Genomic DNA, 26,818 nt, shown 5'->3' on the forward strand with positions numbered 1-26,818 from the left:
TCTTTTTGATTCCCTTCTTAATAACTGTCATCAATCAGATATCTGCGGGTTATTATGGGATGAAATAAATGAATAAATATGAATTAAAACAATGTGCACAGTGGTTACTTCCATGTTTTCCTGCCTGGGTTCCTAGAATGGTCTCCAGAGTTCACAAAGAGAAATGCAGTTCTACATGCATGTATGTATATATATATGTATATATATATATACATACTCAGCTATACCTATTTCTCCACAATAACAGTCAACAGTTGTTTCTTATTGTGATTTAATACTTAAATACAAAGTGCGTCTTACAGGTGGGCGTCTGCTCACGGACCAGGACACCTGAGACAGCGACAGGTAACGCACGGTAATGGAAAACGGACAGCGACGACGACGCAAATTACGAAAAAAAAAGAAAAGAAAAATGAGAAATGAACCCGCAGACATGCTTTGACAAGAACCTGCGCGGGGGTCGGGGTCGAGGTCAGGGGTCAGGGGTCAGGGGTCGGTAAATATTTGGATACAATCTTCACCGCGTGAACGGGAAATAGTCTTCAGTCGGACGGACATTCGGCGAGCGGAGGTGATGTCCACGGGACACAGAGGCGATCAGTGCAATTGGGATTACCTGATGGCGGGCCGAGTGGCGCCTCGCCGTCGCCACGGCGACCAGCTTCCGCGCCTTTTACCATCGCCGAGGGGCCTGTTTTTCTTTCAAAAAAAGAACTAAAAACAAAAATATTTCTCCGCTCCAGAGATCCACACCTGCATTGCCCTTAAGAGTACTCATACTACTACACCCGGGTACTTGTACACAGGAGGTGGAGATGGTCATGTAAACATCGGCGAATAAATAAACTGAGATAGAAAATGAAATAAGCAGCTGCTGCGTCCCTCCCGTGAATTGCAATTTGCCTGAGTTGATTCTCTGCACGAGAAATGAGGTAACCGAACGCCGGGAGCGTTCGCCAATCGCAAATCCGCCAATCGGAAATTTGGAGAGGTCTCGGGAGACGACGGACAAATCCATGAGGTACGATGAAGATGGACTGCATCGGCGGAGATGTAAATACTGTACGAATGAAAAATGATTATTACAAAAAATAAATAAACCCGAAAAAATAATGCATAAAAGTTACAGCGCTTGGTTTTGAACGAGAGCTGCCACGTTTTTACGGCCGAGTCACCAGGAATTAGCCGGACACGGGAACTTAAAGACACAAGGTTCTTTCTCTTTCCTGCAGTTCCAAGAATCTTTCCCGGAACATGAACTTTGCCGGGCCGTGTCTCGGCACATTCGGACAGCGGAGGAACCGGGGACCTCATCTCCTCGGACAGTCTGAGCTCCTTCTCCGCGAGGTCTTTTTAGGGTTCCATGGGAACTATGAGAAGTAGGTGATTGGTTGAACTCATAAGCCATTACCAGATACCTGTTGAGGTCTGCGGTATCACCACCTGTCAGCTGTTCTTGGGACAAAACGGACAAAACCACAGAGAATGGAGCGACGATGACGTCCGAGGTCTTCTGGCCCGAAGGACCGACGAGGGGTTTCCGGAGCTCGTGGACGAGCATCAACATGTTGGCTAAAATAGGTACGGAGTTAGCAAACGCCGGGGTTCTTCAACCCATCTGATAGTTCATGGTTATCATTCGCGCAATGCACTTGGCTCTCCTTGTCGTCGTTTTCGTCTTTTTCGGATGTGGCGCTGAAGATGCACCCTACCGTGGTCCCTTACTGCCTGCGGAAATGCAAAACTAAAAGGAGGCCCCCGGTGGAGGCTACTTCCTGGAATGAAATTCGAGCCGGACAGTTCTTAGACCCGTTCCGCCTGAGAGCGTCGGTGATTGCGAGATCTCGACCCGCCGCTTTTCCTTTTTCGTCTTTTACCAGATTTATCAATTCTTATTTATCAAAAACTAAAAAGGCCAGTCGCGTTCGGCCCTTGGGAAAAAAACTCGAGTCTTATCAAATCTCCCTAAAAAGTAGGAAGGACTGCGTTGAACATTTTAATAAATCCCGCCATCTGGGGTCGGAAACCGGAGGTCACTTGGTGTCACCGAAAAAATCTGGAAGAAGCTTTGAGCGCCGGGGCGTCTAGGTAGTCGGAGCGGTCGGTTTGCTCGGGGGGTTAAAAAGGACGGAAATGGCATATTTTCCTCGACGGACGTTGCGGGTGGGGGTAAAAAGATGGAGGTTCAAGGACGACGCCCGGGAGATGACTCCTCTTCGGTCACGAGGAGGCGACACGTCCTTCTTTTGGATTGGACGGAAAGGAAACTACCTGTGGATCTCTACGGGACGCTGGAAAAGGCGGCGGTGGGGGGCGGCGGTGGATAGGGGGCGGAGTCACTGGTGGTAGGAGTGGGGACGGGCGGGGGAACCCGGCATCGAGGGCGGCCGGTGGACGGGGGAGCCGCTGGGGGACATGCGGGGACTGAGCTCGCCGGTCTGGAGGCGCCAAAGCAGCTCCTCGTTGGTGCGACTCAGACGCTTCTTCTCGTTGCTCTCCTTCTCCACGTGCACCTGCAGGTTGGCGTTCTCCTCTGAGAGTTGCCTGGAGACGAGAAACGGCCGATGAGACCGCCGAATTTACTCATCTCGCCCCCGAAAAACCCCGACACCGACCTGGACACGGCGAGGTTCTTGTCTATTCGCTCTCGCAGGTCCTCGTTCTGCTGCTGCAGCACCTGCACCCGCTCCTCCAGGTGCACGTTCTTTTCAGCCTGCTCGGAGGCACAGAGTGGGAGGGCGGGAAAAACTTTAAATTCTTCTAATGACAAGGCGGAAATGTGATTCTAAATGTGTAATAAACGGTTAGCTAACGTGTTATTACTCCTCATTCAGTCGCCTCTTTGCAAGTCGGGCTAAAAAAAACTGCGTCGTCATCGGTTGCCAAAAAAATATAAACATGATCATCGATTTCAATGATCAATTATTCATTTCCAATATTCACACGAGTGAATTCATCTAAAAAAATCTGAAATGTAATTCAAAATGTGTAATAATCCATTAACTAACGTGTTATTACTCCTCATTCAGTCGCCTCTTTGCAAGTCAGGCTAAAAAAAAACTGCGTCGTCATTGATTGCCAAAAAAAATAAACATGATAATCAATTTCAGTGATCAATTATTCATTTCCAATAGTCACACAATGAGTGAATTCATCTAAAAATATTTAAAATGTAATTCTAAATGTGTGATATTCCGTAACTAACGTGTTATTACTCATCATTCAGTCGCCTCTTTGCAAGTCAGGCTAAAAAAAACTGCGTCGTCATCGATCGCCAAAAAAAATAAACATGATAATCAATTTCAATGATCAATTATTCATTTCCAATATTCACCCTGTGAGTGAATATATCTCAAAAAAAAATCTTGAAATGTGATTCTACATGTGTAATAACAGGTTAGCTAGCGTGTTATTACTCCTTATTCAGTCGCCTCTTTACAAGTCGGGCTAAAAAAAACTGCGTCGTCATTGATTGCCCAAAAAAAAAAACATAAACATGATAATCAATTTCAATGTTCAATTTTACATTTCCAATATTCATCAGTGAATATATCTAAAAAAAAATCTCAAATTTCCCCAATGCGAATCAATAAAGTATTATCTTCTCTATGAGATAATATAAGCAGTCAAATATCTGTTGATGTTAATTATTGATTAAAAATTTCATATTTATATATATATATTGATTGATTTGTTATCTGTACCACTTCGGGGTGCTGGAGCCGTCCAGTCATTGGGCGAGAGACGGTTTTCACCCTGGATCGATAGCCGCAAATAGAAACGTACAACTCATTCACGAGACATTCAGCCATTCATCCTCTCATTCATACGTCATTGAGAGAAATACGATCATTCACTCTTTCATTCACATGTTATTAAGGGACGCACAAAAACGTGCCTTCCCGGTTGTAGCGTAGCGGCGGTCTTGTGTGCTAATTTGCGTTGTTCACATCATTTATTGTTGTGTTCTGTTAAAATGTCATTTTCAGTAAGCTGGCCCTCATTATGGCTCTCAGAAAAGTTAAGAGCGCTGGTGGTTTTAAGAAGAAGGTGAAGAGTTTTAGTCGATCTGAAGAGGAAAATTATAGCTAATGTCTAGCTAAATGCTAAATGATCTTGCCAAGCACGACAACATGGCTAAGACAACCATCTGTACAATCCTGAGGAACAAAGATGCTAAAGACGACTGGTTTGACCAAAGGGGCGACGACGCTAACAAAGCAAAGGTCTCATGTCTTAGAAGAAGTAGAAAAGTTAGTTAGTTTGGATTAATGACAGACAGCTAGCTTGAGATAGCGTTAGCCAGGGCCTCAGAGGCTTCACTTTGATGATTCAGTGAAGGAAAACGACGAGCACATGTGCTGGCAAGAAGGAAAACGGTGATAATTACAATTAATTTTAATTCCTTTCTTTATTTTTGCCAGATAAACCTATAGACACTTTATAAACAACGCTAAAAACACTTTATAGTTTTCACTTGTTACTTAAGACACTTTATAGTTTATTTGTATTTCTCATTCTCCCTTTTTCTCTTATTTTTTACTGTTTATACAATTTTTCTGATATTATTTATTATTCTTATATTTTTCTCATAACTCCAGCACAACAATTTCCTCGGGATAAATAAAATTGTTCTTATTCTTATCTTATTCTTATTCTTATTCTTATAAAAAAAATTCAGAAGAGCGGTATGTTTTGGGGGCTGGAGAACGGATCAATGGGATTGATATTGATCCCGATGAGAAAAGTTGATTTGGTTCAGAACGGAGTCAACGAACAAATTAAATCCGTAAACTGAGGATCGACCGCATAAATATACAAACACATTCTCACCCCCGATGTGTCAACAGCCTGACGAATGGGGAAGCTTCCCTTAGACTGGATTAGAACCCCTTCATTTTTTGACCAAACTGGAGCGTCACGTCAACATCGACATCGGTATCTACATCAAACTAAACCCGGATAAAAGAGGAGTTTGTATTTTCTACATCGATGAGAAATTGCGTTCCTCTACTGACGCTGCACCCGAAAATAGGCGCTTCGGGTTCGGGTTCGTCCGAAAATGACGAAGGGGGCCGACCCACCATTTGTCAGGCGGTTGACGCACGGAGTCAGAATGTGCACATGTAGAGGACGGTTTTTCCTTTAGAACCTATAAAAAAAACAATATAAAGCAGGAATTTAAAGCCTACTATTTTCTCCAGCTCCGAGATCTTCAGCTCCTGCTGATGGATTTGTTGATTCTTCATCTCCAGGACATCCTTGAGGCTCCTCAGATCCTCCTCGATGTGCTTGTACGGCGCCAGGGCGTCCTGCGGAACAGCAGACGGCGTCAGCCAGGAAACGAACGGCGGAGAACGTCTCCGCGCCCTCCTCCACGCCGTACCACGATCTGGTCGTCGGTGCTCTTGCGGAGAGCCTCCTCGAAGCGTTTGGCCCGATCCCTCAGACTCCGGTTCTGGAAGGTCAGCGTGTCCACCTGGTCCTGGTTGGGGACGGAACGGCGGGTTTTAGCTCCGCAAAACCCGACGCCACATTACAAACGGCGGCGAGGAGAACCTGCAAGGACAGCCTGATCTTCTCGAACTCCTCCTCCAGACTCTTCCTCTGCTGCTCGTGGGCCATCTTCAGATCTGAGGCGACAAAGGACAAACCAAGGTGAAGCGGAGATGTTTCTTCTCCTTCCACTTCTTCTCGGCGGCGGCGGCGCGTACTCTTCACGGTCCTGGCGTGCTCCTCCTGCAGGGTGGCCAGCGTGTCGTTGTGCGCCGTCTCCATCTCCATCAGGGACGCCTCGTGGTCCTCGCTCATGGTCTCGATCTGGACCGGGAGACAAAAGGGGTCAGGGGACGGTCGGGGGGGGGGTTTTCCCGTCTCTGCGTTGCCGGCGGCGACGCCTCACCCGCTCCTGCTGCCGTAGCCTGAGATCCTCCAGCTGGCGCCGCTGCCGCGCCCGCAGGCCCGCCGCCTCGGCCGCGTGCTCCTCCTTCAGCCGCTCCTCCAGCGCCCCCTGCTGGCGGCGCTGCTGAGCCCGCAGAGCCTGCAGCTCCTCCTGGAAGCGGCGCTCCAGCTCCTCCTTCTCCTGCTGCAGATGCTCCCAGTGCGCCACGCTGAAGGCTGGAGGACGGGGAGCGGGAGAAAAGCGGCTTCAAGAATCCACACCTTGTCCCACGTTAGCGTTATTTTGCTGGTTTCCGTTGAAACAACTCTATCGGTATCATTATCGGTGACCAGGAGGCGGGGCTTAACCCGGACCGCTCACCTGTCAATCACAATCAGAGACGTCCAATCTTCTAATTCACGCCAACGGACAATGTGAGACTTTTGAGACACAATTTGTGTTTGGGCTGGAGGAAGAATTTGGAGAAAACACTGGAAGGAGAATATAGAGCAGCGGTCGGGAAGCTATGGCTCGCGAGCCATATTTGGCTCTTCCGGTGACGGTATGTGGCTCCCAGACAATTTTGAGTTGAAAAAACAATAGGGTTTGGAACTGATTTTAAAATACGTGTGATATTTCTTCATAATACCGTGTCATTTTAAAGTAAACAGAAATTAGTTTTGAAGATCCATTTCACGGGTCGGGAACCAATGGCTTCCGAACATGTCCGGGTCGTTGTAAAGGTGAAGAAATCAATTTTATCAGCTAGCCAACTAGTTTATCCGTTTCAACCTTGGTAACGGAACAGATGGCGAAAAGAAAAGAAAACAAAACGACGATTACGGTGCATTCCAGGCTGAGGAATTTACATTTGGATCTACGGTATGACTAATATGCCAAAATTGAATCGATGAAACGGTAAGCACAGAGGTCGCATTAAAAGTAAGACATATTTAATTTATGATATGTTAAAAATACTATTAGGCTCTCAATAAAATATATTTTGAAATATTTGGCTTTTATGCCAGTCAAAAACGTTCCTGACCCCTGATATAGAGAGAACCCAGGGAGGAGAACATCGTAGGAACCCTGGCAGATGAACCCAGATGGAGGACATGGAGACACTAGATGAAGAGAACTCAGTCATCCTGAGGGTGCTGACGCAATCCGAAATATCGCGTAGGGCCTTAATGGAGCTCAGAGCTGCTGGATGACAGCGAGAGAACGAAGATGCCCTCCATCCCCGCCAGGTTTGTGTGTGTGAGAGCTTGTAGCGCCGTCAGCATATATCCTTAATGCGATAAAACCGTTAAATTGAATTTCCACATATGGTTAAAATACCTCGAACCACCCGGCTGGTTCTGCAGAACTTGGACTTTCTTCCATTTCGAGTGTGTGTGTGTGTGTGGTCCTAAAACATCTCAGACAGCACAATCCCCGCTCACGAACTTTCCCGGACACTTTCATATCGACTGAACCCACCGGGATTAACGGAGGAGGCGGGATTAATGCAGACATGATGCCGCTAAGGGATGGAGCAACGGTGGCTAATGCTAACACAGCTAACAAATTCAAATATCACTGAACCATATTCTAACCTATTGATCACTGATCACTTCTTGGATCAAAATTGAAAAAATTGTAAAAATAAGAATTTGCTATTCAAATCAAGTGATAAGATAAATTTTGTGGCTGGTCATGGACCTGTAACATGGATGCTAAATGCTAATAAGACCTTAAAACACTTTATAGCCTTGACTTTGACACTTTATAGTTTTATTTGTATTTCTTATTCCCCCCCGCCCCCCTTTTTTTTACTGTTTATACAATTTCCTACTATTATTTATCATTGTTATGTTTTACTTGAAAATCTGGCACAACAATTTCCTTCATCATAAATAAAGTTGTAATATTCTTATTCTTATTCTTATTCTTAGTACGTAAAGAAGTGAATATCTTTATTCATCCATTCTTGATGTGGTTTTGGTTTCCAATAAAGAAAATCTGGAATTTACAGAATATTCTCTGTTAATGCAACTTTTCGATAGTGTACTGATAGTAATTGGTAAGTAGTGCTACTTAGCTAATACAGTGATACTAATAATAGGCCTTGCTTTTACAAATACTTGAAAGTAAAATAAAATACAATTAACAAACAAATAAAGTATGCTTTAGAATTGTTATTACATGATACACCATGTTATTACATTTCCTTGAGAATAAGAAAGTTGCGAGTGCATTTTGTAATAATCTTCTCAAAATGTAATAACTTATTACATGACGCGGCAAAATCTACTACAAAATGCGTTGGGGCAGTTTATTACAAAATGCGGTTTTATTACATAATGAAATGAAAAAGTTATTACATTTTGGACGTTTATTACAAAATGCACTATTATTACAAAATGCAGCTCAACACAGCCTCTCATTCAACGGGTAAAAATGATTTTACAACTTTATTCAAAATCTGGGGATAAAGACTGTGTTTGCAGCATCTGGTATCTTGGACACCCAACCCACACACACAGACACACACACACACACACACACATATATGCCACTTACCCACTTCATCCCTGATCCTGGCGAGCTCCAGGGAAAGCTCCCTCTCCTTCGCCGCCGCTCGCTCACTCTGACAGGCAAAGACACAAAAAACACCAATATTGAACATTTGGGTGCAAACCTACACCCTTTTTTTCTGGAAGCCCCCAATGGAGCTGTGACGGGGAGAATGTGTGTGTGTGTGTGTGTGGCTTCAAGCCATACACCCATATCTCCATGCTTTTATAGCGATCCGATTACAAAATTTACCTCGAAATGTGTTTCCAGGACTTGCACAAATGCAGTTTCACTTCTATGTCACTTCAAGTTTTATCGAATTATTTAGGATTTCTTTTTTTTTTTTAATCTCTGGAACCCCTCGTCTGATTTTGGAGCCCCGAGAAGCCGGCCTGAAGTCCAGGAAGGCTGGTGAAGCTCCTCTTACGGGTTGACGAGATGGTCCCGGCGGTAATGATGTCACCGTCGACTGGGAATGAAGGATGGTCAGCAGCTTATTTTTTATCACTGACTCCTCACACACACACTCACACAGACAAACACACACACACACACTGTCCTGGCGCCATCCAGCTAATTTCTCAAAGCTACCATCCAATCAAAACGGCATGTAGTCGACAAGAGGAACCTGCGGAAAATAGCGATTCGATAAAAACCCTGCACCATCTGCACGGCAAAACTGACGAGCCCCGGCGCTTCTACGCCTGTTATTATTCTTTTTTTGTTTTTAACCCCTTTTAAACAAACTAAAAAAAGATGGAGCAGCTCAGCTCACACAGGACGGGGAAAGTTCATCAAGCTAACAAGGCTACATGTAGGAAGCAGATGCAGGATGCAGAAATACAAGTACAGGAAACACAGCAGCAATTCCATCTATTTTCATATATATGTATATATATATATAAAAATATATACACGTATATATAGATACACTGAGACGGGAACAGTGCGACAGACATCCTCGCTTTGACTCAGCAGATTCTGCACAGCTCTCCTCTCTCCCCCAACCCGCTTTGTCACCGGGAAACAAGTGAACACAACATTCACAGACACACACACACACACACACACACATAAATGCATCGAAGCCGCACATACATAAAGGAATCCTCGGCGGCGAGGCGAGCCCGCTCCCCCGCTCCCCCGCTGAAGATGCCCGCTTTACCATTTGATCCAGGCGGAGCATGGAGAGGAAATGGAGCCGACAGCAGCAGTGGCCCATTCTACGCTACCGGAGTGCTGCATTCCGGGGCTGGACTGGGGTGGTGGTGGTGGTGGTGGGGGGATGGAGGCGGCGCGGATAGAGGCGATCGCCAAGACGACACGGGAGGAGGGAGGCAGGGAAGGAGGGAGGAGAGACGGAGGGGGGTTGGGGAGAGGCGGGGATGACGCCCTCGCCTCCTCTCCTGGTTTGCCATCAGTGTTCATCTCTGATGGAACAAAGACCCGGCCCTGCCCTGCAGCTCCCCCTCCTCTACCCTATCACTTATATGGCCGATCACACACACACACACACACACACACACACACATATGCACGTATGTTACAGCATCCTTGAAGGGGGGGGGGATTAATCAATAAGCAGTGCAATTACCTTTTACACGGGAAAAACTACGTGTTTGGAGTATTTCAGTCCGGCCGGTTGACCAGAAGTGAAATACAAATAAACAAAGTATTCAAAGATGCACAATTTTTAAATGCAAAAAAATAAAAAATAAACCTGGGGAGTACATGTCTGCATAAATACAGCTTGCAACTAAAACGCTCAAAACCAAATTACGGCATTCGTGTTCCACTTTCCCTATTAAATAGACGCTAATATGGAAAGCGAGCCTGACGTGGTGTTCTGCCTGCCTCTGCAGATCTAATTTGAAAGCGCAGCCCTGGACAAGGCGTGCAGCTGTAACCTTATAAATCAGCCCCCCCCACGCCGCCGGAGTGCACGTGGGGCAACGTGAACCGCACACACGTGCACGTCACATCCACGTATTGATTCCCCCTGTTGAAGGACGAAACCACCTATTACATTTTTGTCATTCGACCCCTTTAAAAGTGTTTCTCCACAAAAATCCCACTCACACACACACACACACACACTCATACACACACGGAACAGGCATCGCTTCCTCTCGTAAAAGCTTTGCTGTGGTTTCAGCAGGTCTACGTGGAATAAACGCTTGATAACCCCTCGGTCGACGCGCAGTTCGCGGCCGGAAAGAATTTCCGTTTTGGGCTTTGGAGGACGCCCACGTTCTTACGTCCAAACGTCGGCCGTTGCTAAGCAACCTCCAGATGCTGTCTTTGGGGAATGATAGGATGGATCGCACCGTGTTCCCCACCGGGCCGACCGTATCGCCGTCGTGCTCTTATTTTGGACGACGCTGCTCTTTCGCACGAGACTTTTTTGCCCATTTCTCACAAACGAATGTCACCTGGTGACCCGCAGGGATCGATTCCGGGTTCTCGTTTTATCTTATATTTAATCAGCGCAAACTATCACGCGCTCCTGCGGCCTCTCCTACTGCCTTTGTGCCGATGTAATGCAGGTACCTTGTCATTTTAAGCCAAATCCTGACGAGGACGCGCACATTTTCGGGGGAAAAGCTCCTGCTAACCCGACCGCAGACATGTTTCATCCAGATCAGAAACATGACGACAACAAGCTTCTTCAAGGTCAAGATGGAAGACGGACATTCAGACTTTCATTGCGTTTCAGTTTGCATCCATATTAAGATTCCGGTGCCGGTGCAGCGTCAGAAACCCAAGTCAAGTCAGCTTTTATTGTCAATTCCTTTGACATGCGTGAACAGACATTAAAATGCAAGACAGAACAACATATGCAGGACCGTCTCAGAAAATTTGAATATTGTGATAAAGCTCTTAACATACATTCTGGATTCATTATAAATCAATTGAAATATTGCAAGCCTTTTATTATTTTAATATTGCTGATTATGGCTTACATCCTAAGAAAACTCAAAAATCCTATCTCAAAATATTAGAATATCATGAAAAAGTAATTTTTGTTTTTTTTCAATTGCATTACAAAAGATAAAGAACTTTATCACAATATTCCAATTTTCGTACGTATTGTGTTTTGACCTAACCTAAGTGTGACAAATTTAGCAATTGTAACAAGAGTAATAAATAACATTTATACCTAGTTAGTACTGTAACCGGAAATAAGTTAAGTCTGACAACTAAACGGAGAAATGCTGGTGTGCAACATTTCCTCTCTTCCCCCGAGCGCCCAATCAGACGCCAAGGTCATCTAATTAATAACTAGCAGCCGTCGCTCAAAACCGGAGTCAAAACCGCAGAGGCTGATGTCCTTCAACACTCAAGTTAGTCACCTCTGCGAAGGCGTCCAGAGGCGTCAGCGCTGGGCTTACCTTCTGACCGAAGTGCTGGGTGGTGACGGCGAAGGCGCTCACGCACAAGGACGCCGTCTTTAACTGGGCCTGCAGGCCCTGCAGCTGGCGCGCCTGGTTCTCGCAGCGTTCCCGCAGCTGCTGGATCAGGGCCCGGTCCAGCTCCTGTGCCCGGACGGCGGGCGCCGCCGCAGCAGCAGCAGCAGCCCGCCCGCGAACTGCAGAAAACAGTGAGACTATAAACACACTTCTAGTGATGTGAACTTTGTTTTCAACTAGCTTGCAATGTCGAACCTCCTGAATATCTGGGAACGGTGGTTTAGATCCTATGCTGGAGTGAGTTTCACTGTCACAGACTTAAAACTTAAAGTGGCAAGGAAATCTTACAGTCTTACTGGAGTCATAGTAGTCATAGTCATAGTTTTTTTTTTTTTTTTGGCAAGATGGCGGGCGGGAAGACGCTGGCGTGTTTGGCTGCAGCTTCCCGCTCTCCAACCAATTAACCAAACCAAAGACAAAGGCTCACCTGGACAATCTCCAGCAAGCTACCAAACTAGCTTGCCAACCTGAGCAGGCTGGCTGGCTAGCTAGCTAGCCTCTCAAAACTCCAGATCCCAACGGCGAACTGAGCAGGCCGGCTGGCTGGCTGGCTAGCTAGCCGGCCAGCCTCTCGAAACTCCGGATCCCGATGACGCCTAGCAAGACGGCATTTCCATCTGCCGAAATCTTCTTGCTCCTCCTGCTCCACCATCTCTCCCTCCGCCAAAAATCCATCTCCGACATCCAGCTCCAACACTTGCCTCCTCACAGAAGCACGACACTCAGCTGCACACCGGCGAAACTCCTCTAGCTTGTCCCTGGACTGGCACTCATCGCCACACTCTGCAATTGTGGACTTCTTCCCAATAATTCTGTGTATGTTCTGTTCCTTCTGTTTTTTACTTGAGAAGCGTCTTTGAGTGTCATGAAAAGCGCTATAAAAATCCCATGTATTATTAGTATTATTATTATTATTGTTATAGTGGAGTTGTAGAACAGTCCCGTTTTCTCGAATGTAAAATGTAAGCTAGTAGTCTTAAGTCTAAGCGCAGTCGTAGATCAGGCTTTACCTAGCCTTGGGATTTACAATTAGTCTTAGTGTCCGTCGCCGTAAAGACTTAATCAAAAACCAATAGATGAGCTCCGACAAAACCGTAAAAGCGAACCCGTAAGACAACCAATGGGATATTTGTTGGCGGTATGGGTGAACAAACAGTGAAAGACGTCCCCGATCATTATGGAACGCCAAGAAAGTGGAGTGGTTGACAGAGCAGCCCGCCGTGGACGATGTTAGCTGTCCGATGTATCTCAACCCAGAGAAGGTGGACTGTGATAGCAGGATCCCTGCAAATACATCACATGGTGGAAAAAAATTGCCAAAAGAATCTAGTCGCAGTTTTCCGCGCTGTGTGAGACGCACAGTTGCGGTCTTACCATCCTTAAACTCTAAAAAGTAGCCTTTAGATGCGAGCTGATGTGAGTTGGAAGTTTTTAAAAAAAATCTTTCGAAGTCCGAAGCCCAGCATCAGACGGAGAAGTTGTTTCCCGATCGAAGACGTGAAGCGGTGAGTGCAGAGAACTGGCTTCGGAAAGCAGAGCGAGCCTATATTTCCGTTGCTCACCTTTTATCGACAGCAGAGGAACCTGAGCTCACGTCACCGCAAACAATGCTAGAATCCCTTGTTTACATCTGCTCTGTGCTAATGCTAACGTTATTTCAATGTTATTTCACGCTCTCTTAGGAGTTCACCTGAAAGTCCCTGCAGGCCACCATAGGTCCCACTGAAGGCTCTACAGTCTGCTTTGCTTCTCCCGCTACCTTTTTGACATGATTCTCGTCCTTCTCGGGTCAGTTGAGAGTGTTTGCCTCTCGCATCCCATAATAATCCCGCATCCCCTGCTGTGAGACCATAACAATACGGGAAACATCGGAGCGGGCCTCTCTCTTGAAGAAGACGACGTGTGCTGCTGATGTTGCCCGGCGAGCCCGTCGCTAGTCGTGCTCGCTGGAGGCGGTTGCCATGGCGACCGCATGGAGTGGCTCTTTATGGGAGTTCTGGGTTGAGACGGAGCCCGGTCGTAAAAATGTGCAATAGATTCTGAGCGACAGCGACCGGCGTGTTCCTCCCACCGCTTATGTGTCAAGGCGCACAAACACACACATGCATACAAACGCACACACACACACACACACACACACGGGCTACAATATGTATTATTTGGGGGAGCTCACCGGGAGATTGAGGCTTGGGTGAAACCACTGCGAACCGTTTAGGGGAGGACTTGGCTGGGGGCGGAGCCTCGGGTTCTTTTTGCATCTCTTTTCTGGAAGCTGTTCAAATAAAAAAAAAAATCACAATATTATCATTTTCTTTTTACCATTATTATAATTTTTTTTATTTTTTAGTATTATAAATTTTTGTTATGTAAGTGCTTCTCCTCGTTGCACATCATGTGCACCTAGAAGAATCCCTTTTTTCAACTCAGCCCTTTTTAAGATTTTTATCGAAAAAGGCGGAATAATTCTCCGATTGAAAAACACTGATCACTAGTTGCCGCCGCTCCTTTTTCCCTCCTCCGATTGGAGATCGAGTGTAAATTCAAGAAACAGGTAAAAACGTTTCTCTTTCAGGACTTTTTATTGGGCTGATGCCCCAGATCAGGTTGGCAGCAAGTTAGGCTATACAGTGTGTGTGTGTGTGTGTGTGTGTACGTTTGTGTGTCTCTGTCCAACAAAAAAAAAAAAAAAAAAAAAACCCTCACTAACCCAAGCTTACTGTTCTGTATATTTCCTGTGCATCGTGTATTTGCAAGTGTATCTGCAGTCCCTATGTCCTCTATTATAAGTCGCTTTGGATAAAAGCGTCTGCCAAATGCAATGTAATGTAATGTAATGTAAAATCGGGTGGATGTAACACCGTCCACGGCCACTGAGCGGTGCTACAAGACGCCAACGCTCGGAACGTGAACCGCACAAAAGCGGGCAGGGTCACATGACCAAGCTGACGCAATGGCGGGCACATTGCAAAAGATTTATTGCATCACATCAAAAATATTATTAATAATGGGGTGATATCTTCTACAGTAATGGACTCCCTGGTCCATGTGGCGCTTTGTAAATCACACACACACACACACACACACACAGAGTGTGACCTTGAGTCCACGCTGTGTGCCTGCTGGAAGGTTCATACCGAGGGGGGAGCAGCGCTGCGGGGGCAGAGGGCGGCGCTGCAGGCTGGGTGCGTTGGGAGGCTGGGGTCGGCCCTGAGCAGAAGGGGGGTCCCCGGGGGCCGGAGCTTTGTGGGGCGGCGTCTCTCCGCCGCCATGGCTGCCATCTGAGGGGAACACGAGTGGGAAGACGCGGGTTTTGTGAAAAATATAAACAGCAGTGGATTTACTGGAAGCAACTGATATTTCCTTGTGAACGGAAAGTTATATCCAACTCTTATATTCATATGAGTCACCGAAGAGAATCCTGTTTTTGAGTCATTTGAGTCACTGAGTCATTTGAGTCATTACAGCAGGGCGGCTACTCTGAGCTACTGAGTGATTCGTTCGCTGAGTTAGTGAGTGAGTAGTTCATTTTGCAAGTGGGGAGAGCTACTCTGAGCTATTTAGTGATTTGTTTTCTTCAGTTAGTGAATGAGTCCTTCATTTTGTGAGTGGGGTGTGCGACTCTAAGCAGCTGAGAGATTCATTTGTTCAGTTACTGAGTGAATCGTTTGTCAGTGACTCGACAGAGCTACTCTGAGCTACTAAGTGATTCGTTCGCTGAGTTAGTACGCGAGTCGTTCATTTTGCAAGTGGGGAGATTAACTCCGAGCTATTTAGTGATTTGTTTTCTTCAGTTACTGGATGAATCTTTCATTTTGTGAGTGGGGAGCGCGACTCTGAGCAGCTGGGCGATTCGTTTGTTCAGTTACTGAGTGAATCGTTTTAGTCTGTGACTCGGCAGAGCTACTGAGTGATTTGTTTGTTGAGTTACTGACTCAACTGAGTCATTCCTTTTGCAAGTGGGGAGGGCAAGTATGAGCTACTTAGTGAATCATTTTATTCAGTTACTGAGTTAGTCTTTTGTTTGCGAATGCGGGGGGACATCTGAGAGATTCGTTTTTTAAGCTACTGAGTGAGTCGATTGTTTAGCAAGGAGGAGAACAAGACCTATTGCTACTCCCCAAGAACTAATACAGTGATTAACCCTATATTTTTAGACAAAAGCAGTTAGACTAGCAGTCATATGATAGAAACGTACTGTCTTGTCGACAGTTTCAAGGAAGAGATAGCGAACGAGTCAACAGCGACCAGGAATCATGACTCACGAGTCAGTTAAATGAATCAGGAGCTCTGAACGATTCGCTTACAACTCACACATCAGGAATATTTTCTTCCATGCGTTATATCTAAACTAAGTGACAGCAGTCAGGACTCATGTTTTTGATTTAACGATTTAGTGATTTAATTCGCTGGAATTTTCTTTACATAACAACCTGAGCGATTAAGATGATATTAATTCCTCCTCTGTGGATCTTCTCTCTCTCTTTCTTGTAATCAGGTTTGAAACAAAGACCAGCGGCGGGAAAAAAAAAAAGCAAACACTGAATCTAAATTATTCATAACAAGCGCCGTAATGGCTGTGAGAGTTGAGTGAGAAAGACAGAGACAAAGCGAAGCATGAGAAAGGACAACCCCCCTTTTCACCCGCGCTACAATTTAACAGAGGAGTTGACCAGTGAGCAATTTAGACAATTTAGGAAAAAAAACACACAATTAAAATATGCGCAGAATGAGGTGACGTGTTAATTACACATTAAACTAGAGCAGCGGTTCTTAACCTGGGTTCCATCGAACCCCAGGGGTTCGGCGGGTCAGTCTCAGGGGTTCGGCGGAGGTCAAGACACACATTGGTGATGACATCACTGGCCGCAGGTGATCACGCTACATAGCTCGGCCGATCCGTGCTGCGGGGATTTTGGCGCGCTCAGTTGTAGTAACTTGTGACTGTCGTGATGGTACGTCATGTGATTTCTTTCTTAATATTTGAATCCCTTCATACTAATTATGTCGGGCAAAAAAAGAAAGCGGTCGGAAGAATACGTACAATACGGATTCACATGTATGACGGAACGTGATTGGAATCGATGTCCTAACTGCATGATTTGCAAACACAAGATGAGCAATTCTAGTCCGGCACCGGCAAAACTAAGGGAAGGCTTCCTTCAGCTGCATGGAGATGGGAACTACAAGAACATAGCGCTTGTTGAATTCAAGGTGAAGGGAGCCAGATTTCATGAAAAGGCTACTCTGCCTGTTCTTTGTACCCATCAACGAACCGATCCTCGATCCAATAAAGAAGGGTTCGGTGAATGCGCATGTAAAACAGGTGGGGTTCAGTACCTCCGACAAGGTTAAGAACCCCTGAACTAGAGAGAGAAACTAGAAAACTAGAGAAAAAAAAAAATATATATAATAAATATCTAAACATATATAAATATAAATATACAGATATGAATATATTATATGAATATATATAATATATATAAAATTTATTTATATATTTAATAAATAATATTATAAATATATATAATATATAATAAATATACAAACATCTATATGTGTGTGTGTGTGTATAAAAGGTTGGATGTGCTGGTTGGATTATAAAATAAGATTAATAAGAAAACACTGAATCATTAATGGATGCAAAACGCCCGAGGTAAGGTAAGGCTTCGTGAGAATCCAGCGGGAAAACCGGAACGCTCGCGCCTCCGCCCCTCGCCGCATCGCAGCGGAAATCACCTGGGAGAGGCAGCGGCCGCTCCCGCTCGGTCCTCCTCCCCTGTGCGTGCAGGGGGATTAGAAGTGTGTCACGGATCGGGAAGAAATTAAATCGCTGAGAATCTGAGAAATATCCAAAGGCTGCACGCACAGCTGCTCCTTGGACCGCTAACTTTGAGCCATAATTCTAATAAATATTGACTATTATTTCCATTTGGACCATTCGAGGATAGATAATAAATGTATTTAAATAAACAATAAATTTGTTGTGAAATTCTCCGCGGTGCCGCAGCTCTTCTGAGCCCGAAGAAACACGGTCGGTGTTGCTATAGTAACAGGATAGGAGGAGTTGCCGCGGCTGCCGGGGACGGAACAACGAGATGGAAAACCCTCCGGGGTGAACTGCCGTCTGTCAATCAAACTCGAGACGTGTTCCGGCGATGTCTGACTTACGCGGCGAAGGCCGGCAGGGGTCGGCGTCGCCCGGCGGGCGTCCCGACACCGACGAGACGCTCAGGCTCCGGACGAAGCCGAAGGCGGCCAGACGAGCGGCCGGCAGGGTGGAGAAGCCCGGAGGCCGGAGACCCGACTGACCCGGTTTGAGGATGAGGTTCTTGGGCGACGCCGGCGGACCAGATCTTCTCTGCTCTCCTGGGAAAACATCGGAAGATCGACGATTTTTACGGCTCCGCCGACGCCCCTCCCCGGAGCTAACTCACCCGCGGGGTCCTGGTGGCCGTGAGCGGGCTGGCCGAGCCCCGGCGCCGACCTCTGACCCGTCTGCGGCGGCCGGGCCTTGGCGGCGGGCTGCCGGGTGACGGCGCCCAGACCCAGCTGAGGCCTCAGGGATCGGGGCGAGCGGAACACGTTGCCGCCATCTTGGTAAACCTGTCGGCGAAATTAGGGTCATCCTTGCGCCTTTTCTATCTATCTCGGGGACTTTTGTATGTGATGTCATAATAACAGTGAACGCCGCCTTCTTATTGGCCGCCGCTTTACAACGTGGTGTATCTGCCGTTAGCTTGGCTCACTGATAATTTAGATTAGCGGTCCCCAACCTATTTTTTGCGCCACAGACCAGTTTAACATCAGACAATATTTTCACGGACAAGTCGGATAAAAGAAAAAATATTCATGCTTTTTTTCTTTCAAAATACTCCAAAGGCTTTTTTTTTAATGCAAGGTGCTTGATCTCCAAGTGGCGGAGCGGTTTTGAAGGCTTCATTGGAGAGCCGCTCGCCGCATATTATGCAGAGTGCGTTTAGTGCGTGGGAATCACCTGTCACGACAAATCCATATTTTAAGTAGGTCTCCTAGTATTGTGTGTTAAAATGCAGCTTTCTTTTTCTCAGTGGTCATAAGCTCTTCTTCTGTTTCCTCACTGAGCCTGTTCCCTTTTGCAGAGAAACTTTCCATTGACGTCCGTTTTTCACTCATTTTGCTAGCTTGTGGTTTTAACATTAATGTTGATGTATCACGTGACCGAAACGAGCATCTTGACATGCGTCAAGAGCATGTATTTTTCAAAATAAAATGATAAATAAAACGGAAATGATGTAAGTTGCTTGTTCTTTCTGTGCGGCTTGGGGACCGCTGATCTAGATGTATGTAAACATGGATGAAGACGGTGCGCACAGGTAGGCCAATTCAGCTGCTAGTTAGCATTTAGCATCAAGCACTGTAGTGTTATTTACCGTCAGTTAGCATCAATTACAAGCTAGCAGCAGGCTCCTGAATGACCTTCCAAGGTCGAAATTCTTACCAGACTAGACCACATCAATGTGAAAATTCTTACTTCCTGTGGATGTTTCTCCAGCAGCTCTTCCTGGAGGGGGTCGGCCCTCACACAGCTGGCGGCGGCGGCCGCCGCCGCGGGAGGCTTCGCCCCCGGATGGTGGCATCCGGACTTCTGCATCTCCTGTCGGTACTTGTCGAAGAGCGGGTTGGAGGAACCCGGCGCCGCCGCTTTGGCATGAGGGCCAACCCTGGCGTCCTGGGGGGCCGGCGGGCTGGAGTACGGCGACAGCCTCAGCGGGTGCGGCGAGGCCTCGGGAACGCCGTCCGACGACTTGGCCAGGGGATTCTTACGCACGCAGGTGATGATTTTTGGTCTTACATTTTTGGGCTTCTGCGGAGGGGAGCCCCTCCCGGTGTCGGGCTCTTTCTGCTGGTGGGGCACGGGTTTGGGGATCCCGCTTGTCGAACCAATCTTACTCTGGGTTTTGACTCCCTGGCTTCTCTGAGGGGAGCTTCCGCGCTCCAGCGTCTGCGCTCTGATTCCCGCCACCTTCGCCGGAGAACCAGGAGGCTTCTTCTTGGGCGAAGCCGAGGCGGAGGTACTTTTAGGGGAAGCCGGCGCGACGCATCGACTCGGGCTCCCCCAAGGCTTCCTCCTCTCCAGGCTGGAGGAGCCGCAGGTGTTCTCAAAGGAGCCCTGCTTCTTCAAGCTCCTCTCAAAGGACGGCTGCTTCTTCAACGTGCCGTCGGATGATCCATGCCTCTTCATAGCTCTGGAGTCGGCTCCCCGCTGAGCTGATTTTGAGGGGCTGAAGTTCACCGCAGGCTCCTCGTCCGCTTGTGTGCTTTTGTCCATCATGGTGTTGCTTTCTTCTTGTAGTTTTATTGCCGTGCTTTTTCCGCTCCCTGCGTTATTCCTCCGATTATTGTTGTTCCTGTGCTTGTCGAGGTGACGCCGGGCCGGTGGTTCGCCGCCCATTTGTGCTTTGAGATCCTCTGAACCGACTGTCGAGTTCAAGTTCACGTCCACGTCCCTTGTCGTCGCCGCTGCCGCCGCGCTGTTGTCGGAGACGCTGCAAGTCTGAGAAGCCAGAGTCGGGTCTTCTGAGATGGAATACGGGCCGGGGGCCGCGTGCCAAGAGTCGGTCGCCCGCGTCTTCCCCGTCGCCGTCGCCAAGCTGGAAATGGTCGACAGACACGACACGAAGCAATCTGTCTTGGAGGTGGGGTCGGCCCTGGACGCCTGCTGACTCGACCCGCTTCCCCCCGTGCTCTTGGCGTCTCCCGCCGATTCGGCCGCGCTTCCCGAGCAGGTCCGACTGCCAAACTCTCCGCGTTCGGCGAGACCCACGAAATCCTCGCCCTCCTCCACCAGGTAGGCCTCCAGCTCTTGGCACTCCAGCATCTCAAACTCGGCCAGCTCGGGGTCGTCGCACTGGGAGTCCGTCCCCCAGATGATGACCTTGTCCTGCTCCGTCGGTTCGGACGCCAGAGTCCGCGGTTCGCCCGTCCTCCCGCCGTCCTCCGCCCTGATTTCGTTGGCGTTGGCGTCGCCATCCGCCAGCACGCCGTCCTGCTGGTTGTCGTTCCCCATCTCCCCCCGACCGAACCGCTCGCCTCTCTCGCACATCTTGGTCCCGGCTCTGGCTTCACAGTGCCCTGAAGAGCACCTCAAAGGTCATCCGTGACATCAAATATCAAACAAACGGAATATCTGCCCCAGAGTCGCCTTCTCACTTTGGCATGCTGGTCACCAGACCGTTGAGCACCAGGTGGGTCTTGGATGGAAGACCCTTCATGACAGGGTTGGTTTTTCTGCATGAAGAAGATCAAAAAAAAAAAAAAAAGAAGAAGAAAAACATCAACGGGAGGTTTTTCCCCAGTCCGACTCTTTCGGTCTCTGGTACCTGCGATACATCGAAACCAATCATCTCCTCACCGGTAACCTCCGCCTACCAGCAGGAACGCCGTGAAGGTGTCGTTGAAGCTAAGAAAGGGATCCGCGACGACTGCACAGGAAGGATATACTTAAGTCAGTGTTTCCCAACCGCTGTGCCGCGGCACATTAGTGTGCCGTGAGAGATCATCAGGTGTGCCGTGGAAAAATGCCCACTTTCACCTGATTGGTCCGAAAATTATTTATCCAACGCAAATAATGTGTCTTCCTATGTCTATGTGGGCAGCGTGCCCATTCCATGGCAACGGGTAGTGAATTAACCTGTGCATCTGTGTATCAGAGTGATTAGTGACGCTTTGCGTGATACATTTTTAAAATAAAAAGTACTTGTATCTGCGTAAACAAACAGTGTTGTTGAAAACTACCAAGACGAGTGAGAAAGCAGTGAAAGCTGCTATAAAGTTGCTGAGCTCGTCTCTAAATCCAAACAGCCACACACCGTAGCAAAACATCAATACTACCTGCCGGCAAAATCATTGGAAAAGAAATGCTCGGCTCTGGCGTTGATAAAGAAATAGACAGTTTTTTCAAATAATACCATTTCCAGACATATTGATGACGAGTCTTCAGACATTTAAAAAAGTGTTCTGTAAAAGATGCACATCAGTGGAAAATTTGCATTGCAACTTGACAAATCTACAGATATTAGATATATTAGATTTCACAGTAAGTAAATTGAGACCACGGTTTCATTCTAATTCGTTAAAAAATGTTTTTGACACATTTATTTGGTGATGTGCCGTGTGATTTTTCTAATGTAAAATATGTGCCGTGGCTCAAAAAAAGGTTGGGAAACACTGACTTTAGATACCGATACATAGTACTGATTTAACTTCAGCAGTTTAACGTATGCAAACGGCGACTGAAACAGTTTTCAGGTTAGAAAAACTCACATATTCAGAAACAGCTGCCGCCCAGCAAAACTACATATGCTGATGTGAGCATAGAACTTTGCTCAAAAAGGAACAAGAGAGAGCTAACAGATCAAAAATATTTCCCAATATCTGCCCATGGGACTACATCTGGTCCTCCATCAGCGTTCTTTATCTTCCGCCTCTGACGCCAGACACCAATGACAAGCTATTCGCCAAAACTCTGCTGCAGCGGGATATTTGGGGAAACGCAGTCCCGGGAGAGCTGGGCTTCCTTGCCTCTCTCCAGCAAAAAAGCAAAAAAAAGAATAAAACCATACCCTGAAATTGACCTACTTCCCGTCTGCGCGCAGGAGTTGCCGCGGCACAAAACACCTGCAACATTCGGCTTCCTGCCGCGGAATCGGAGTTCTAGTTCAGCACTTTGGAGAGAAAAGCCACCTAAACTGCCAATCTGTGTCCAAGAACGCCAATACTGGATGACTTTTTCACCCCATAATCACCACATCGAGTGACAGCGCCCGTGTCCGAGCAGATGAGCGGTGATCAAGATAAGATAAGATAAGATAAGATAAGAACAACTTTATTAATCCCGAAGGAAATTGTTGTGCCGGAGAAAATATAACAGTGATGAATAATAAAAAGAAAAAGGCAGAATTAGAAATAAAAATAAACTATAAACTATAAAGTGTCTCAGTGAAACTATAAAGTGTCTTAGTAAACAAGTGATAAAACTATAAGTGTCTTAGTAACAAGTGAGGTAAAGAGTGCATAATAGTATGATAAAAGGAAAAATTGTAGTGTAGCTGTTATGAAATGAAATATTGCACAGTTCTGAATATTGCACAGTGAAATGGAATATTGCACAGTTTTTTTTTTGTTTTTTTTTTAGGTTAAAGATAGGTTTTTATGGTTGCTAGGTGGATTTTGTCCCCGAGATTAGGAGCATTCTAATCTGAAGGGGGTCCAGAGAGCTTCCACTCCAGGAAGTGGATCTGTTTGTCAGATAATCCGTGTCTCAAAACACCCATGAATGAATGAATGAATGGACGGAGGGATGGATGGTTGGACGATGGATGGATGAAAGAGTGGAGGATGGAAAGAGTTGAGGAGGATTTAAAAAAAGGGTGAAAAAAATCGGACCCGGAAGGAAACAGGAAATGTTAGAAGAGAAAGACAGATGAACAGTTATGAAAGGGTGAAAGCGAAAGACCTTTTCTGATTGTCAATAAAGTTGCACTCCAAGTCAAGCATTAATAATTCAGATATTACAAGTCGTAGCATTTTAAATTTTTAATCTTATTCTTTTTCACACACATTACATACAATATTTACTAGAAGTTAATAAAGTAGTGGCTCTAGATGTACAAGGTTAGATTAGAACTGCTATGATTATCCTAGTTATGTTAATTTGTGTATCACTGGAGCACCGCTAGCATCTCAATGCTAAATATGTTGGAGCTAACATGAAGATCATTATCATTAACTTTGCACAAATACACATGTTGGGAATATTAGGTTTGTACGAGCGTGTCAGTCGCTAATCTTAACTTTATATGAGCATGCAGGTCGCTAACGCTAGCTCAGCTGCAGAAGAAAACAGCATTGCTAACCAGAGCTAGCAGGGCGTCACCAGTCAACACATGTCGGGGTTCGAATCCAGAAATAAAATGTCCGAGTCCACATCTAACCCTAACCCGCAAACCAGCTAACCAATCAACCGTCCAAATAAGCAACCAACTTATCAACAAACCAATCGACCAATCAACCAACCGACCAATCAACCCATCACCCACCAACCAACCAAATGAACAACAAACCCACCAATTAAACAATCAACCAGCCAACCGACCAAATAATCAACCAAATAACAAACTAACCAACCCACGGACCGGCCAACCGACCGACCAATCACAGCCCAGAAGACGGACACCCTCGTGAGCTGCAGGATGACATCATTTTCCGTCTGCACGATCAGTCACGTATAACTGATTGTGCAGAAAGACGATTAAAAACGTTCGAATTCATTTCGGCTCAACGGCTCTCTGAGGGCGAGGAAGAGGAACGAGACAAAAAGAGAGAAGGAGAGGAAAAAAGACAGGAAGAGGAAAAAAGAAAGGGAGAGGAACGAGACAAAAAGGAGGAGAAAAAAAAACAGGAGAATCCACTTGACTCCCGTGTCTGGAAGGAAACTGATTTATCTTCCACCCACATGTCCCGCGGAAACACGCTGTCACCTCCTCCCTCCTCCATCCCTCCATCCCTCCATCCCTCCATCTCTCCATCCCTCCATCCCTCCATCTCTCCATCTCTCCATTCCTCCATCTCTCCATCTCTCCGTCTCCATCCCTCCATCCCTCCCCACCACCCGTCACCTTCGCCATCTTTGCCTCTCCGAGCTCCTGGCGGGAGAAATTGTGGTGTTTTTTACTGTGACACCATCGCAGCCTCGCAGGTCCCTGTACACACACACACACGCACACACACGCACACGCACACACACACACACACACACACACACAAGCTGCTGGGTAACTCACCACACCAGCTGCCTCTTCAGAGCGAAGGCTTCCCTGAGCATCCTTCCCAAACGGATAGCACGCATGTGTGCAAGTGTGTGTGTGTGTGTGTGTGTGTGTGTGTAAGCGTGCACGCACACAACATGTGTCTCTCCGGGCAACAACATCTTCACCTCAGATCCTGAAGAAAGCGTGACCCGCCCCCTCCTCCTCATCCTCACTTGATGCTTCAGCTGAAATTGCTCATCAAATATTGAGAATGAGGGGAAATGGAGGATCCTGCTCTTCCTCCCATGGTTGTTGTTGTTGTTGTCGTGACCCCCCCCCCACAACTGTGTGTGTGTGTGTGTGTGTGTGTGTGTGTGTGTGACAGGTGTGAGCATCCTACCAAAATAAGAGCTGCTGTAAAACTACAAGTACCATCAATCCCGCCTGAGAGGATGAAGGCTTACACAACAGAACACCTCAAGCTTGTTGGAGGACTGAGGTTTCTCTGGACCTCCTCCACCCTCCTCCAACCTCCTCCACCCTCCTCCAACCTCCCCACGGAGAGGTAAGTCCCTCCCTTCTTCCCTCAAGAGTCACCCATTCCGGTCAAGCACTCTTGTTTCCTCCTTTTGCAGCTTAAATCTAATAAAAATAAAGAAAAATCCCATTCACTTACATCCGGGTTGGTGCATGCATGCATGTATGCATGTATACATGCGTGCGTGCGTGCGTGGGTGGGTGCGTGCACACGTACGTCCAACGTCGACCCGCATCTTTTTTTCAACGCGTGGAAAAAAAGGGAGTCGCGCCCACGACGCAAGAAAAAAACGCGGCTCACCTGCAGCCCCCGCGGCCGCTGCAGCGCCGTCCATCTGAGACGGGGGGGATGAAGAAGAACCCCCTCCTCATCTTCTTCACACACACACACACACACACACACACACACACACACACTTTGACCTCATCCCCACTCCCACGCGAGACGGTAGAGCTTACCTTGCAGGTGCGGGGTCTGCTGCGGGGAAGAGGAGACCCACGGAGGCGCGACGAGGAGGACGGAGGCGCGAACAGGCTGCAGCATCGCGGGGGAGCAGAGAGGGAGGTGGGGGGGGGGGGGGGGGGTCGTTGCGCCCCCTTGTGGCCAAAAAGTGGAACTGCATCTGAATGCTCACCACCTTGCTGGTTGAAGAAACATCAGCTTTTCCTCTAAGACAGAAAAGTTTGCTTTGCATAAATTAGCTTCCTGTTTCATTAGAATACAGGAAGGTTACTTCTTAACCTTGGAAGAACTTGTGCATGCAGCTGCATTATCCAAAAAAAAAAATAAGACTATAAATAAATGTGTGGATCTAAGCGGACTTATCACGTTAAAAAATGTTAGTAAATTTTCAGATTCCGATGCAGCCATTAAAAAGAGCAACATCCAGCTCGCGAGCCGTAGGTTCCCGACAGCTCCAACTTCAAGATCCCTCTTCTGCGCACTTCCAAACCGTCTCGGTCCTGACGTTATCTCAGGAACATCTAACACCTGCTGTCCCTTTCTGGTGGACTTGTTTCCTGATCCTCCACATCTTCATCTCTGGTTATGCTGAGACTGACTGTGGATCTCACATCTAAAGAAAAGATTTAGAAAAGACTCGTGGAAAACTGCAACTAGATACATTGGTGAGTCGACAAGCCGGGATGTTCCGCCCTCGTTTCCACCGTCCGCTTCTCTTTCTGGACGTCCTTCGCCGTTCCAGTTCATCCAAACCGCTGAAAAATACCGTCCCTGCCACCAATACAGATGACGGGAGCGCACCGCAACTCCTTTAAGACTCTTGAGATTTCCTTCTGACTTTAAGTTTTAAGTCTGCGACACAATTCATCACAACATCAGCCTCAAGTTGGGCCCCACCACAGTGGCCCCTAACAAAGTTGCAAAAAAACCTCAGCGTCATGATCGACGATCAGCTGTCATTCTCCAACCATATTACTTCAACTGCCCGGACCTGCAGATTTGTGCTGTACAACATTCAAAAAATCAGACCCTACCTGACCCAACAGTCGGCACAGCTATTGGTTCAAGGCCATGGTCATCTCCCGCCTGGACTACTGCAATTCCCTCCTAGCTGGACGAC

At 47.0% G+C, this 26,818-nt stretch overlaps 1 protein-coding gene across 2 annotated transcripts; it reads right to left on the minus strand.

Moving 5' to 3' along the window:
* Positions 1 to 254: 254 nt before the first annotated feature.
* mtus2b (microtubule associated tumor suppressor candidate 2b) lies at positions 255 to 25,790 on the minus strand. 2 transcript variants are annotated; one of them, XM_086164522.1, is made up of 16 exons: positions 25,695 to 25,790; positions 21,100 to 21,177; positions 19,421 to 21,021; positions 18,345 to 18,513; positions 18,079 to 18,276; positions 15,045 to 15,188; positions 14,084 to 14,182; positions 11,833 to 12,029; positions 8,447 to 8,513; positions 5,903 to 6,117; positions 5,715 to 5,820; positions 5,560 to 5,633; positions 5,387 to 5,485; positions 5,193 to 5,312; positions 2,616 to 2,716; positions 255 to 2,544 (listed from the first exon to the last, which is right to left on the minus strand). In XM_086164522.1, the coding sequence occupies exons 3-16, from the start codon at positions 20,990 to 20,992 to the stop codon at positions 2,337 to 2,339; spliced, it is 3,369 nt and encodes a 1,122-aa protein (XP_086020648.1). In that variant the 5' UTR covers positions 20,993 to 21,021; positions 21,100 to 21,177; positions 25,695 to 25,790; the 3' UTR covers positions 255 to 2,336. The 2 variants fall into 2 exon arrangements, with proteins under 2 accessions (XP_086020648.1, XP_086020649.1); XM_086164523.1 differs by lacking the exon at positions 25,695 to 25,790 and having other exon boundaries at positions 2,616 to 2,713; positions 19,421 to 21,289.
* Positions 25,791 to 26,818: the final 1,028 nt, after the last annotated feature.

Source organism: Fistularia commersonii, chromosome 18, assembly GCF_037954325.1.
Source record: "Fistularia commersonii isolate RoL2024-O1a breed Wild chromosome 18, RoL_Fcom_v1.0, whole genome shotgun sequence".
Taxonomy (NCBI): domain Eukaryota; kingdom Metazoa; phylum Chordata; class Actinopteri; order Syngnathiformes; family Fistulariidae; genus Fistularia; species Fistularia commersonii.